The 16577-nt window shown below is 26.9% G+C and overlaps 1 protein-coding gene across 1 annotated transcript; it reads left to right on the forward strand.

Annotated features, from left to right (window-relative positions):
* The first annotated feature begins 1455 nt into the window (after positions 1-1455).
* LOC145849912 (uncharacterized) lies at positions 1456-14287 on the forward strand. Its single transcript, XM_082955016.1, has 18 exons — positions 1456-1593; positions 4138-4182; positions 4274-4441; positions 4711-4865; positions 5388-5553; positions 7016-7170; positions 7510-7561; positions 7628-7708; positions 7768-7812; positions 8396-8575; positions 8650-8825; positions 9075-9234; positions 10854-11011; positions 11388-11457; positions 11517-11594; positions 11854-12000; positions 13488-13532; positions 14044-14287. The coding sequence occupies exons 1-18, from the start codon at positions 1536-1538 to the stop codon at positions 14049-14051; spliced, it is 1947 nt and encodes a 648-aa protein (XP_082811142.1). The 5' UTR covers positions 1456-1535; the 3' UTR covers positions 14052-14287.
* The last annotated feature ends 2290 nt before the right edge of the window (positions 14288-16577 follow it).

Consider the following 16577-nt stretch of genomic DNA (forward strand, 5'->3'; position numbering starts at 1 on the left):
AATTTTAGAAAAGTAAACATATTCATTAGCTTTAAACTTGTTGCGTAATTTGTATTCTAATTATTAAAATACCATTTGTAGTTTTAATTTAAAAATATAGATTAATAAGTTTAAAATTTAAAAAAGATCAGTGTTTACTAAATTTAAATAATTAAACAACTAACAGAAAAATAAAGAAAAAAATACAGATTTTAAATGAAAATATTGATAGCTATCTAAACTGTCAGAAACTGATAAGCTCTTATAAATTTATACTAATATGGTGCAACTGCAAAGGCATGTTTTAACAAAATACTAGGTAGCGGATCAAATAAAATATTAAACATTTTAACTGATAAGAAGCTGTCAAAAATCTATTCAAAAAAGATACAACTTTATATTTTTAAGGTTATTATAACTTAAATTTTAGAAAATTGATGAAAACTTCAATTTAAAACTTTTTTTACAAATCTATTAGAATTCTACAACAAAAAGATTATTAACTTGTAAAAATGTATTTATAGAAACTGCTTATACTCTTCGATCGGATATATTAGAAAAATACTAATTTTAAAGGATTTAGAAATAATTTTTTTATACAAATAAGTTTACATAAACTAATATTTAGTAAAATTTCTTTAGTTTTAACTTTTCAAATTTCAAAATATTTTTTTTTTCTACCTTCGAATATATTTTCAAACCTAATGAAACACAAAAAGAAATGTGTTTCAGTAATTGATGTGATAACTAGTGAAAAATATAAAAATTTAAACTTAATAAAGTTTACATTGACGCTCAAACTTTTGAAACATGAGCCGTGATTTCAAATTTAACTTATAAAAACCCTTGTAACAACAGAAGTGAATGAAGTTTCAAAAGTTTTTCACTCATACAGTCCGCATTTAAAGTACTTATGCTGTTGTTATTAACTTTAAGTATTTTGTCACAATATAAAAAGTTTTAATCATACATAAACGCGACGTTTTATGAAAGTACTCAAAAAATGAAGCCCGATGAGTTTTAGCTATTCAAATATGCGTCAACTACACTAACAACTTTTGAGAGAAATGTTAGTTTTTAGTTAAGTCTGAAATACAGTTATAAAGTAAACTTACTTGTAACTTTTTGTTACAAATTTATGTTCAAAAACTTTTTTACACAAAGGTTTCTAGTTATATAGTTTTTATACGGAGTAAGTTTATTTTAAAGCAAACAGTTTAAAATTGTACCTATAGATAATTTAAACTACATAATTAAGACGTAACTTGAATTTTTCATTAGATTGTGGGTAATTGCAATACTCAATTAACGGTGTAATAAAGTTTAGTGAAGGGTGTATAACCACTTATAACAATCAATTTTTTCTATTGTTTATATAATTTTATCACTCAATGTCAGCAAAGAGCCACTAAACACACAAAACCGGTTGTTAACTTATTGCTTCGTGTAAAACAGTCTTTTTTAGTTTTCCTTAGTTGTATAAATAGATAGACTTTTTTTTGAAGTTTAATTGAACGAATGATCCAGAACTGAATAGAACCCAAAAGGAATAAAACATGTTTAAGTTATCATGTTCGACTACTTTTACTATTTTTTTAGTTTTGTCAATAACAGGTAACATTGTTTTAGCTTTAGATTATATAAATAATAGCTTTAAAATTGTTGTAAAGTTGGTTAAGTACTAGTTATAATTATATTTATAATAGAAATTTGTGACGTAACGTCAAATTACTCGATTTTCAAAACACCTACGTGCAGTACAGATAAGAGTATGTAATAATTTGATTTTTAAACTTTTACTGCTGATAATTGTTTTTGTTATCTTTCTTACAAGAGTTTATCGAGTGATAAATATGTTTTTATACTTACTAAAATTAAAAATTACGATTGTAAACAGTATACTAGGTAACAAAATTTCCAAGTTAATAAGTAGACGAGTTATTTTGCGCATGCCTATTGGTTAAGCAGGAAATTTATAATACCCGCCCAAGTTAAAATAGCGATTGATCGTTCGTTAAACGAGCTATTGCTTCCTTTATCTGATATGTAACTAACTTCATGTGCTCCAGTTTTTCACTTACGCAACTATTTAGCCCAACGTACAAACTATTTAAGAACAAAAACAAAAATTAATAGTGTTATAATAAGTAATTTTTTGCTACTTCATTTACATTATATAAATTGATTATTTATTATTGAGTTTGTAGATTTGATATAAACAAAACAAAAGACTAAGATCTTGGTCGAAAATTATGTTGTTTAATATAAACTTAAGTAGTTTTAATACCTCTTTAAGCATAACTTAAAACCAGTTTAAAGTTTACGAACAACTCACAGATTAAGAAAAGTTTTTGAGTAATCTAAATTAATCAACTTAGTTGCAAAACATTACTCCTAAAAAATATAATCGTTTCAAAGTCAAATTCTTATCTTTCAAAACTTAAGTTTCGAACTAAAAACTTGAACGTTATTGCTCGCTAGGTTTAAAATAATAATAATAATAACTAATATGTTTGTGATCAGATAACTTGTTGATATACAAAAAGAGTAGGAATTTGTATGATGTTACTTAATCAAAACTTATACTAATGATATATTTTTGTCGTTTCTTACATGAATTTTCACTGAATACTAGTTATGTTTCATTTAAATTGAGATACAAAAGTGAATTAACAAATAAAATCATTTATTTCAACTTAAAGTTGTCTAATTTACTTTCAAATACTGAGTAAATCTAATTAAATTCTGCTTAAAAATGGAGTCTTAACAACAAAGGTTTGTATTGAACTCAAAAATGTCAAAGTATCACTGTTTTTAATCTTTTTATGACAATTTAACTTATGTTTAAAATTATGGTTTCATTAGTTGTATATAGAATTGTTTTAATTATAAAATGAACTTTCTAAATAAATGCAAACTTAAAAGCACAGCTGTTAATAGATCTATTTAAGCTGAAAATTCCGTAAAACATATAATACAGCTTAGTAAATTAGATTATCGTAGACCTTTATTAAAAGAATATTTTGTAAAATTTAGCTTTTGTGCTACTTTAATATTTTAATTGTAATCAGTCGAAAAATACTACAAGCTGCCAAAAGAAAATCTAATATTTAGTTAAGTTAAATTTTAAAAGTAAGCTCAGGTTTCAAATGTTATAAAGTTCAAGCTTAAGTTTACCGTTTTTTTTCAATTAAAAGCGTAAACTTTGTAAGATATTGAAATTCTGACTGCATTACAGTACCTTAAAACTACATGTTGTCGAAGAGTCTTATATTTAAGATCAATTTTTTATTGAAGAAATAAAAGATCAACTATAATGATAACATGTTTAATTAAGTTTGCACAATTTTAAACTTTTTGTCTTGCTACGGCGATTTAATGGTAGACTTAACCTGCTTTAAATGGATCGTCTGTCATCTTAGGCAATTTACTTTTAGTTGTTTTAGAAAGTTATTCTTTTAAGATTTTTTTAACTGATTATAGAAAGGTGAATACTCAACAGTTATACAAACATGGTTTGATTAAATTAAACTTCGGATTTTAAAGAAAGTAGCTAAAAGGCACAAGAAAAGTAGATTAAAAAAGTTCTTAACATGAAACTTTAATGTTTATAAGTACAAAGCAATAAATTAAAATGTTTTGTTTTGGCAATGAAACATGATATGATAAGCTAATCTTTAATGTCGCAATTGAAATTGATTAAGTTTAGATTATGGTTCGATATATTCAAACAAAAACTTCGCTAAGTTTAGCCAAAAAAAATTAATAGTGTTGATTTAGAACAAACTCTTTACTAAAAATATTGAATGTAAAAAATAACAGTGAATTACAATTTACCATTTATATAGTTGTAAGTTCAGATTTGCAAAAATTTCTTCAGTCTGATTGTCTTAGTCAAACATTAGCTTTTGTTTTACTAATTAAACATGCTTAAGGCCAAATAAATAGTAGAAATATGTTTTTTAAGGTTGTACGTCATATTTTCGAATCGAAGTAAAATTATATTGAAAGGTATACAAGTAAAATGCGTTAAAAATATGTTTAAAATATCAACCAGTTATTTATAAAAAAATTTGTATTAAAAAGTTAAGAAAATCTTATAACCTAAGTAGAAAGAAGTTTGTGTATTCATGAATAGTTAGTAACCTAATTTTACAGCTACATTTGTTGAAGCTAGCGGATGGACTTATGGTGATGGTAAAGGTAGGTAAAATAATTTTTTTACAAAAAAAAAACTCAATTGACTTTCTTAAACTACTTTTTGGTTGAGCTAATAATTAATACTTGTAAAAAGGACCGGCTTACTGGAGTGAAAAACATCCAGACTGCGGATTAAACAATCAATCACCAATTGATATTTCCACAAATGATGTCGTTCCCGACCACAGTTTGATGCCGCTAAAGTTTAACGGTTACGATCAATTACTCAACTCGTCTACTTACACCCATAATGGACACTCCAGTGAGTTTTTTCAACACATTTATTTAGATGTAACGAGTTTTTAAACAATGTTTGGTTGTACTACTTTTTAAATGTCTAAAGGAAACCGAAAAATAGTTGTTAAGCGGTGCATATAAAAATATTGTAATTAATAATATTTGCTGTATACTTGTAATTCAACACCTTAAGAAACTATTCTTAACAAAAAAATTGTTTGGAACAAAACTAAATGTAGTTTGTTTGCAATCTGAAACACTTGTAAATTGAGCTGTCTAACCGAATTTTCGTAGTTACGCTCTTTACCAATCGTGATGACGTATTGGTCACTGATGAGCTTGGACAGCAGTACAAAGCTCTCCAGCTGCACTTTCATTGGAAGAGCGACGATGTAAAGAGCATTGGTGGTTCGGAGCACACCGTCAATGGAAAGCACTACCCAGTAGAGGTAAGCTTTTATTTGTTAACTTTAATTGCTAATAAAAAAATTTTAAACTTTAAGCTGAAACTCTTGCTTTCAACATTGAAAGTATTCAACTTTTTTAGAACTAAGAAGCCTTTTTGTATCGTTTTATGGTACAATATGAGTTTTTCGAAAATAAAAAATAATTTTGTAACCAAAATTACTATGGCAGTTAAAATAGAAAACTAAAGTAATTTGAAAAAGAAATTAAACAATACAAGTTGAATTTTTAAGTAATGTTTAAGTTTACTCAGTAAACTTGCTCAAAAATTAAAAACAACATTTTTGATATACTTCTTGAACAGTTACTTAACTTTTGGTAAAACTGTATTTAGTTTGACTAAAAATAATATTTCAATTCATTTAAGTATAATTAATTATTTTTAATTAAGAAAATTTTGAATTATGACAACAATATTTAAAAAATGTTTTCAAACGTTCATTTAAGTTCAGTACAAATTAACTTAATTTTTAACCGATGGAAACTAATTAGTAAATCCTAAACAGATGCATATAGTTCATATGAAGAAAGAATTAGAAGACATTAATCAGGCTTTAAAGATTAGAGATGGCCTTCTTGTGCTCGGGGTGTTCTTAGAAGTCGACCCGAGTCTTTCAAGCGATGAAGAACCTTTTTATAAAGTGTTGGAAGCTGCTCCAAAGTACCAAGATAGTGAGTTCCTTTGCAAATAATTTTTATTTAGATTGTTCAAAAAATTACCAAAATTAGCCAAGTTTTCCAAAATTTACTAAACACAGAAAAAAAATTTCTATAAGAAAAACGAGATGTAGCACTAAGCGTTACATGAAAATCTAAATTACAAAAATTCAAGTTCTTATAATAAAGTTTTAGGTATTACGCCTCGTAAAATAGTTAAAACTTGTAAGAAAAATGATCGAGTAGGCCTAATTCTTAAGAAATTTACAATATTGTGATTAAAAAAAATAATAGTATTTATAAAAAGAGAAAACTCATAGCTACTTTTATTTTTTATTAAGTTTTAAAACTGCTCATAGCCATATCTCAAAAAAGTATCTCAAAAACTAAAAAAAAGAGATGTTGTTGTAGAACTAGTAATTAATATTACGATACAAAAAACATGATAAAAAACTTAAACGAAGTAAGGAAATTAGAATCCGAACTGTAAAAAAATTTGAAAGATTTCTAATTATTCGCTAGAAACCGTAAACCATAGTCAAATGATCGATAGCAACACGTAAACCATAGTCAGAATTTAGGTTTCACTCAGTTCACTCAGTTTTTAGTACAAAAGTTAATTAATTAAGGTGATTTACTTATTAACACTCTTTCTCGTACTTATTAACACGCTCTGTTAAAAACGAGTATTTTACCCATTTCCGGTATAAAATAAGACATCAAAACGAAGTTTCTACTTGACAATTGTATGTAATTCAGGGCTTTCCAAAAGTTTTTGGACGAAGTTCAAAGTAATTTTTGCACACGACTATTGAAGGAAAATTTTATATAAATACAAACGAATAAGTAGTAGAAAGTTTAAAAATAAGAAAACAAGTAGGTAATGTCTAAATACCACATATAAAGCAAAGAGTAACTATAATTTTATTTTTTAAAAGTATGGAACATTTTATTTTGCTTGAAACCCTTTGTAAAAATATACTTCAACTGATTTTAAATTTGATTTTTTTGAATAAAAAACGACATAGTTTTGATTTTTTATATACTTCTGATATTAAAAGCTTTTTGAACATAAAGTACCTGTTACAATTTTCAACTTAAACAAAGTTTTACTATAACTGTAGAAATAGCAAAAGCATTTTTTCATAGTAAACTTATACTAAATAAATATATTTATTAAGTATAAGCATGTTTAAAGCAAACTACAGAAAAAAAAGGTAACTACTGTCATAAAATAGCTTGTGTTTTATACAGAACATCTCTATAGTTCAAGCTATGTAACTTTAACGTAAACTTGTTTAAAAAAAATCTTTTTATACTTTACCAGTTAGTTTTCAATTTTTACTACACGCGTAAAAGTTAAAACCAAGCAAGTATATAAAAACTTGAAGTAGTTTTTCCGTGTCAAACTTTTATGCAAACTGTAACAAAAACTAACTCATTAGTTAAAATAAATGTATACTTTTTTCTTCTCTAGAGAATATTGAAAACAAGAACATTATCAAACTTTCCGACCTACTCCCGACTTCCAAGTCATTTTACCGGTACTTTGGGTCGCTGACCACCCCTCCTTGTTCCGAGTCCGTCAAGTGGACCGTTTTCCAAAATACTTTCAAAATTTCAAAAAAGACTGTTAGTTTTTAAAAGCAGCGTGTTACTGTATAACTAAAGGCTAACATCGTTTAATTTAAATGTGATATTTTAACAAAACTGTTGAACTTTATTAAAAGTTTTGTTAACTTTCTTTTGAACTGTTTCCTTAAACTTTCATTAATAAATTCGTTTTAACTACAAGTAAAAGAGCATTTCTGACAAATAAAACAAAACGATATTGAACAATATTTATCACGTATGAAAACATCTTTTAGTTTAAAGTAAAAACCTAAAATTATAATAGTTATTTATCGTACTTATTACAGTGCACATAAAATAAAACTTTCAAGCATGTTTACTTTTTAAATATTTCAACAGCTCGAAGATTTTGAAAACAAAGTTTTCCTTGAAGCATTCGACAAAAGTAAAGGTTTAATTTTGTAGTTTATAATTTCATAAGTATTAGAAAGTTAAGTATTTATACTAAAATTTTCAGATTCTTACACAAAGCTTGGAGGAAACTATCGACCTGTGATGCCTTTAAACGGTAGACAAGTCACGGAGTACGTAGAATTCGGTATGATTTTTGTCATAAATGTTAAAAAATACAATTGTAATTTTTTCTTTAATTTTTAGAAGGAGATACATCACACCACGATTGGGCTTATCATGGAGACAAAGGTTGTTATTTGAACTAAATATAATCAGTTTGTGATGAATAGTATGAATTAGAACTTTGCTTCTATTACACATCACTATGTTGAATTTTTTAGTTTAATAATTTAGTTTAATAAGGCTGTTTCAAAAATACCTAAAAAGTCAAAGTGTCTCTATACTTACTAAACTTTTAAATTTAAAGCATATTATTTAAAAGTTAATAAAGTAAAAAAGCAAGTCAGTACGGGCTTTTTTAGCAATTAAATTTATTTTCAGTGTTTTGTTTTAAACTTATAGTACAAAATTTTTTGTACTTCTGACCATAGTATAATAACTAATTATGGCTTAGTTGATGAAAATATTTTCTTTACTCTTATTTTATACTAATTAATTAATCATAATGGATGATCAACTGTACATTACTTAAAATCTTATAACTAATAGCTAAGTATTTTAAGTTATATTACTCATCTAAAATAACAGAACTATCTTTTTGAGTGTTAGAATAACCCTTTAATCGATATCAACCAAAAATATGTTTAATTCTCTTTACCGTTTAACTTTTTATTTGTACAAAACGCAACTAAGCTTAATTGTTCTTTACAAGGTACTTCAAAATGGCATGAAATCAACGAAGTGAATTATCAATGTGCTCATAAAAAACAATCACCAATTAACATCAACACTGGTTCCAAAGAAATCAAAGCTTTCAAAGACAAGGCTTTGGAGTTTTCAAAAAGCTACAGCGAGAAAACAGTAGGAAGGATTGAGAACAACGGGCACTCAAGTAACCTTGCACCAAAAATAGTTTAAAATTAATTAGTCAGCTGCAGTGATATTGATTAACCTTGATGTTTTCAGTTACATACCACCTGAACGACACCCTCGAGCTGACATTCCAGCAAAACGAAAGGTCGTTCAAGGCGCTGCAGCTTCATTTTCACTGGGCACCTGTCGCGTTCGAGCAGTTCAACGAAAAGTTTTCAACGAAAGGCGGCTCGGAACACACGTTGGACAGCAACCACTATCCGATTGAGGTGGGTTTTTCTGTGAAAGATTGCATATGTGCGTTGATGAGAAACGGTTGCCTAACGATGTATGCTAATGACAAATAGTTGCTTGACGTTGTATGTTAATGACAAAATGTTGTTTGAGGAAGTATATCAATTACATGTTTTGCTTCTAGCATCTAAACGCGAAACTGGCGCTTTTTATTTAAAGTGCCATAAAATCCTTTTAAAAATTGTTTCTGTAGTATAATAAGCTTTTTACTCTTTTTAAAATAGATGCACATAGTTCACAAGAACAAAGACGAGGTTGTAGACGAAGACTTTTTGGCTGTTTTAGGAGTTTTTATGGTGCCTTCGGAAGACAACGAAGTCGACCAACGAGTAAACGATGCAGTTTCCCTGCTGACGTCACAATTCAAAAATGCCAAAAACAAAGGTAGTTATAACAAGTTTTCGCCGTAATTTGAAGTTTTAAAAGTATGCCGTGTTTAAATAAGTTTGTAAAAAATTCAAAATACTAAAATAGTTTTGTTTGATTTAAAATGTTTAGAAATTCGTTGGCATCTAAAATAAATTATAGCTTTAAGACTTAATTACGGAGGTATTTAATTTATATACTGTAATAACACTACAAGATTTAGTTACAACCATAGAAGAAACCATTAAAGAAAAAGAGAAAAAGAAAAAAGACCATTTGAGAAACCATAAAAACTTGAAAAAGTACCAATAAACCGGCAAAAAAAGTTAAAACTTAAAAGCTGTGATAAATTATGACAAAAAAGTTTTAAAATGATTTTAGACACTCATTTGTGGTATAAAAACCATTTTTTTGTTGCTGTAACCAGTATAAATTTTATTTTTTAACTTTAGAAAAAATAAAACACCTAATGGTTGAGTAACTGATAGAAACGTGAGAATTAAAAAAAGAATAGATTAAACAAATTGAACGTAGTAGTTAGTTATTTTGACAAAAAAAAATAAAACGTACTGTAAAATATTTTAGAATAAAAGGAAGGAAAAAACAAAAAATATGTATTTACGTATTTTACATGTACAGAGTCTAATAGTAATATATTATGCATTCACTATTTATTTTATGTAAAAAAGTGTATTTTTAAACTTGTTTGAAATGTCTTTTAAAAGCTTAATTTTACATGCCATAAAAAATATTTTGCTTTTTTAAAGTAAAAAACATTCTAAAATGTCGCGGTTACAATAAATCTTCTATTTACTTCACGTAACTAACATGGTGTTGGTTTTTAAAATTTTTTGCACCCGACTCTTTACTTTTTATGAATAAAATAATACAAAAAAAACATTAAATTGATTGTATTTACTTGGCAATAAGTAGCTCATCAATTAATTTCTAGTGCTTTTAAAACTTATGAGATTGACAGATTTTAATAGGCGCCTTTTTACCGAGACTTAATGAAGCATTAACTACTGTCCTTGAAAGCTTGAAAAATGTTCGATCACGGATTAACTTTAGTTTTTGGTTTAAATTCATTGTATGTATACATTAGCAAACTCAACTAACTTTTTTAAAAATTATTTAATTAATGTAACTACCTTTATTGCTCTTTTTAAGTGAAACTAATTATGTATTTATTTTACCTCGAAAACTACACGTACGATATTTTTCATTTTGATTGATGAGTTTGGAAAAATACTAAAAAAGGTTTAGTGCAGACTGCAGACACAAAACACGTGCAAAATTAAAATGAAGTCGTTGTTATTAAATAAACTTGAGCCGTGCATATTTTTTTAAGCAAAAGGAAAATAAATTAGTTTTTAAGCGTAACGCAAAAAAGTACTATTGTTGAACAAACAGTTTTTAAGGTTTTAAGAATTTTTTTAAAAGTAACTTGCTGAAATAGAAACTTTGTATTCTTTATCAAACTCAGCTTGTTTAGATAAAAGGAAAAATGTAATGTGAATAAATTTAAAAATCATTTTTGAATTATATGCGTGTGGAAACTCATCCAAGCACTAATAGTTGTAAAATAAACTTTGTACCAAAAAACTTAACGACAGTTTTACTAAAAATATGTCCAGGAAAGGAAGCAGAAATAAGTTTCGGACCGCACCTTTCAAACTTGCTGCCGTTGGACCAAAAATTTTACAGGTACTCGGGGTCCTTGACCACGCCCAAATGCAGCGAGGTGGTTATGTGGACTGTGTACCAGGAAGCTATGAAAGTGTCCAAGCAAAACGTACGTTACTTTGAAGCTGATGGTTACAAAAGTTGTAATGCAAAAAAAAAAATATTATTTACAATATTTTTGACTGAACATAATAAATTTTATCTTTGTGGTAAGATAAAGCTTGTAGAAATTTTTTACGTGTAAATATTTTCAATTTAAAGCAACATAAAAATAAAAGTATGTTTTAAAATGTCGTCTTATATAACTTTATTTTAAGTTAAAATCCAATAAACGATCAAAGTTTTTACGGCGAAATTTTACCGTAAAATCATTATTTATTTTACTATGGCTACAAAAATATTGTTCAGTTCTAATTATTTTCTTGATTTAGATTTAGAAAACTTAAAGTATTACTAACCTCTAACTACAAAACAAAATTCCGCAGTTTTTCGAATTCCAAAAAATGCTTTCATTTACCGAGGAAGCTGGTAAAGCTCCAACAAGCAAACAAGCAGGTATTGTTATTAATGTTTATATAAAACAAAATAATTAAAACTAAACTACTTAAAAATAGATAATAAGGAAGCCTACATTTCGGGAAATTACAGACCTGTACAAGATTTGAACGGACGGGATATTTATTACTTTGATGGTTAGTTTTTACAAAATTGCGAATTGAACTTGTTGTTTAGTATAAGATATTACTTTTAGTTACTTATGTTTTCCTGAACTTGCTAAACTAGTTTTATAATTAATAAAAGTTACTTAAACTTGAGCATGTTAAAATAAAAATCATGTATTTGAAAATAAATGATTTTAAGAATGTTACTGAACTTTGTAAAAAAAAAATGTTAAACCTTTTTAAGTAGTTTTACAACAACTATTGCAAAATAATATAAGCTACTAAACAGATACTATAGGAAGCAAAAATGAAGGATTGGCGTCTGGAAGTATAACGTTCTATGTAATCGTTATTATCCTAGCGCTGTTAGTGATCGTAGCCGGTGTATTTGTGTACAAGCGATCTTTGTCTAGAGGTCGTTCAACCTACACAAAGGGTAAGTTGATTGAAGTTTTCAAAATGTATTAGAACTATTGAGCTTTAAGTAATTGTCTCACATTTTGATGCGTATCCAAATTAAAAAAAATACTTTTAAGTATCAGGAGAAAAAAGTATATACAGTCTTTTTGAGCTTAAATTTAAACATTGACCTTTTTAAGTTGTTACATCTGTAACTTTATTAAACAAATACTATAAAAAAAGTTAGTCACTCATTATGGCACAAATCAGACGTATTGTTTTTACATTAACTTAATTTTGTTAATTCGTATTAGTGTTTTTATTACAAGTTTTCAAAAGTTTAAATTGTTTTAAATACTAAAACTTACTAAAGGTTAGGAAAATAAGTCTACTTCTCATCTATTACCACCCCTTGTTAAAGTGAACTTTAAAAAGTATTTACTTATGAACAAAAAAAATTGAAAATAAAACTATCAGTGCTTATATTACAAATATTAAAACCTGCCTTTTTTAAAACCTCACTAGTTGTTTATAAACACCTAGATGACACGTACTTAATATAAGTAAATTTAATTTTAATTAAGGCGATTATCTCTCAAATGAATTGTAGTTTATTAAATGCCGAAGTAACCAAATTTCTTAAACATCCTAAATACATTTGTCATTCAACCTTTAAAGGTTTAGTTTTTCAAACTAGACATTTCAAACGTAAAAAGTAACATTTAACTGCAGGCTAATTAATAACTTAAGTATTTTTCATAAATGGTAGCTGAACACACTACGTGCTCAATAAACTTGTGGTAAATTCCAACTAGCATATTGGAACAACTTTAAAACTATTCGTCTGAATTATGAACATAAATTACTAAAGTTTTTTACGCTTAATACCAAATCAATAAAATAAAAACGAAAATTTACAACCTTTGTTGTGTTGATTAATTGCAAAAGTGATGTATTATGCCATATGCGTTCGTATTTTATTCATTTTCCTTTTATTCAGTTTTAAATTTATATAGCGTAATATAAAAGTAAGTGATTATTTTGAAAAGGTCAAAATAAAACAAGATAAAGTTACTTGTAAAACCTATTTTAATTTTCTTATTATGAAAAGAAAATTAAATAAGTTTTATAACTAAAGTTTTAAGTTTTATGTATTTTAAATTAAGCTTTTAAAAATAACTTTTATAGCATTTTCATCGTGTTTCCACCGTTTTCACAAATTAATTTATTAAAAACTGTGTTATTTTTTAAATTGAAATTTATATATATAAGCTATTTTGTTTTTAAATCAATGTAACATATTGTTATTATAGTTTTAACTACAATATTCATAAATGATGAAAGAATTGCTTGCTTGCAGTAAGTTTGATCTAGTTTTTCATATGTAAACCAACAACAGGAACTTACTTGACATATTTATTTGAATAAGTAAAATAATAAAAATTTGTTCTGCTTTTGTAAACTTGTTTCAACTATGAGTTGTTGTTTTTTAGCTTAGAATTAGCAAAAAATATATTTTAATAGGTAACCAAGAAGATCAATCACCTGAAGCTGAATTGACAAGCTTCGGTTAGTTTTTCTACCAGCATTATTAAAACAATTGTTTATATCAAAATAGCTTAATATAAGTTTAACGAATTTTAATATATATAGTATAAGACAGTTTATATTTAAAAAAAAACATCTAAAGTTTTATAATTAACCAAAGATTCACAATTTTTGAAGTATACTTAGACAGTCACTTTTCATTGTATTTTAAAAACACTATTGATGTCTTATAAGACTTTAATTACAAACTTGACATTTAGGTTTGTAAGAAATTATTTCTAGTAGCGGTATCTAAAAAAAATTAATAAACAAAAATAAACGAAAAATATAAAGCCATTACAACTAAAAATTTACGTTTATCAATAAATCTCACAAATTAAAAAAAAAACAGACCAATATTTTCAAAATTACCTTGTAATATAGACTTTTACTTTTTAATTTAATCCAGATGTTTTAATTTTTTTTTATTTTATGCGTTTAAAAAGACATTAATTTTTGAAATTCTGATGTTAAAATAATTTTTTCAATACAGAGGCATAAACAGTTTCAAAAGTGAACATACAGCAAGTATGTTTGGCAGCAAATGGAAAATTGTTGTATAAGCATTTGTTTTATAGACTAAAGTTCAGCACAAGTTCAAAGGCTTTTTTTCAAGCAACTTAAAATATTCCATAAAGCTTTTAGACAAGTGTTATTTTATGAAAATGTTTTCTTGTTTTTTTCGAGTTCTTGCCATCGCTTTTTAAGCTTTGAAAAAATAAAAATACGTTTTAATAGTTGATTTTGCTTTCTTTACGGTTGTTCTATTTTCGATTAGTTAAGCTGGTTGTACTACTTACTTTAACATAAATGTATGATCATACCACTCGATCATTAGACCACAAGTCTTTAGTAGATCTATAGAGAGCTCGTGGTCTGATGATCGAAGTGGTATGATCAAGTTTTAACTTGGGCTTGTCTTACAGCACACGTGAGCTTAAGCTTTTGCCTGAAAGAATTGTTTTCTTTGATTATACTACTTAGAAAAATAAATTAAAGTAATAAGTCTTAAAATATACAAAAAATACTTAACAGCTTTTCAAACAGTTAAAATAAAACATTTTAGAAACGAAATAGAAACGAAACGAAATAGAAATTTTAATTAATCTGAAAGAAAGTTTATTTTTCTCTAACAGCTTTGCATTATTGCTAATTGAAAAAAATTAAAACTTTGCTAACATAAAATTAGTACTTCGAAATTTTAGTAGAACTTATGTAAAAAAATTTCAAGAAGCTTCAAATGTTAAATTATTTAAAATATGAATTAAAAAAAAAAATTGATATAATTTAAAAACTTACTGGTTAAACAAAATTTATTTAAGTAAAAAATAGTTCAAAACATAAAATTAATAACTTTTTCCAGAAAAATATTTTTTAGCTGGTTTTAATTTAGTGTTTAAATTATAAAATCGTGCTCGTTGTATTATCAGATAATTTTCGCTTTATAGCATCGTAAATGTAAAAAAAAAAATTACAATAAAGTTAAACAGTTATGTAGAAAGTTGTATAAATTTTATTTTAATAGTTAGTATTTGAAAAAATATAATTACTACAAGCATCAAAAAATTTATATTGCTCAAAAGTTTAATAAACGTTTTTTTCAACTTCAACAACTTTAATGATAGACATCTTAATTAATACTTCATAACAAAATTTACTTGTCAAAAATTTAATACTTGTAATCAATTAAAGCAATAACATATCAAAAATAAAAAAATATAAGTATACTTGAAAAGTTTGCGTGAAATATTTTTAATTTCTGTTATCTATTTGTAGTTTATAGCTGTATGATATAAAATAATTATTTTTACAATAAGTAAATTACTTTTCGGTTTTACAAATATTAACTTTATTGATATAAACCTTTGTTCTGTAACGACTTTGCGTTTAAATAAAAAAGGGCGCTAGAGAGTTTTCTAAAATTAGGGACTTTTTATCTCTTTGTTTACTTATCGAACTGCTTTAGCATGACGCGGCAGTCTAGTTTTACCTTTGTACTGATAGTATATCATTTGAAAAGATTTTGGTCGCCTCGTACTTCTTGTACGAAGGCGACTGTTTTTTATATTAACTTGTAAATTGGAATAGCTTATTTGTATATTTTGTTATCATGTATCGCAGTTTATATTCATTTAAATACAATTTGTGTTTCTAGACTCGATTTCTTATATACAATTAGTTAAGCATTCTAACAATCTAACTATTTAATTAAACTAAGCTTAAAAGATAGTCTAAGTTTAGTTCGCAATTCATTAAGTCGACTTAGCTAAATAACTTAGCTAAGTCATATCTAAACATTTAAATAACATCACCGATAAATACTTATAACGCGCACGGAGTCAGATAATAACCAGCATCGCGCGTATAAGTATCATTATAAGTAATTCGGGATAGTTAAATGGTGAACCCTAGTTGTGTAACACGTACCTTATTTAAGTCCGTAACTTCTTTTTATTTTCCACTTTTCGTGGTGGTGACCCAAAATTAGTTTAAAACTTTATTAAGAATTTAAACAAAATCTACTAGTATCATGGATATACTTTATTTTAGGCTTAGCAGATGCCAACTTTATAGGGACTTGAAGGAATTTAAACAAGACAAATATAAAACATTAATAACAGAGTTTTCCTCGTCTGATTCACTCGAACCAAATCTTTACAAGAATTACGCGAATTAGAAGCCGAAAGAGCCGAACTCGATAGAAGTGAGGCTGCTAGAGAATCAAAACGCAATCGCGCTGTCGCCATACCAAATTATGACGTCACCAGTACTTCGTCAAGTAATGCAACAAAAATATCTATTAAGAACCAAAGTTCTGAGCAACCACGGCCAGAATCACCAAGGCCAGAGTCAACGACCAAAGCCAAAGATCAGAGCCATGCCAACCAGCACCAGAACGGGCAGTCCCAACGGTCAAGGCAACCGCAGCCAGAATCGACAGGGCCAGAGTCAACAGTCAGAGCCACAGCAGCCAGTACCTCCACGACCGCCAGCAACGATCAGAGCCATCATAGCCAATACCACATC

This window comes from Thalia democratica, chromosome 2, assembly GCF_965202585.1.
Source record: "Thalia democratica chromosome 2, ktThaDemo2.hap1.1, whole genome shotgun sequence".
NCBI lineage: Eukaryota > Metazoa > Chordata > Thaliacea > Salpida > Salpidae > Thalia > Thalia democratica.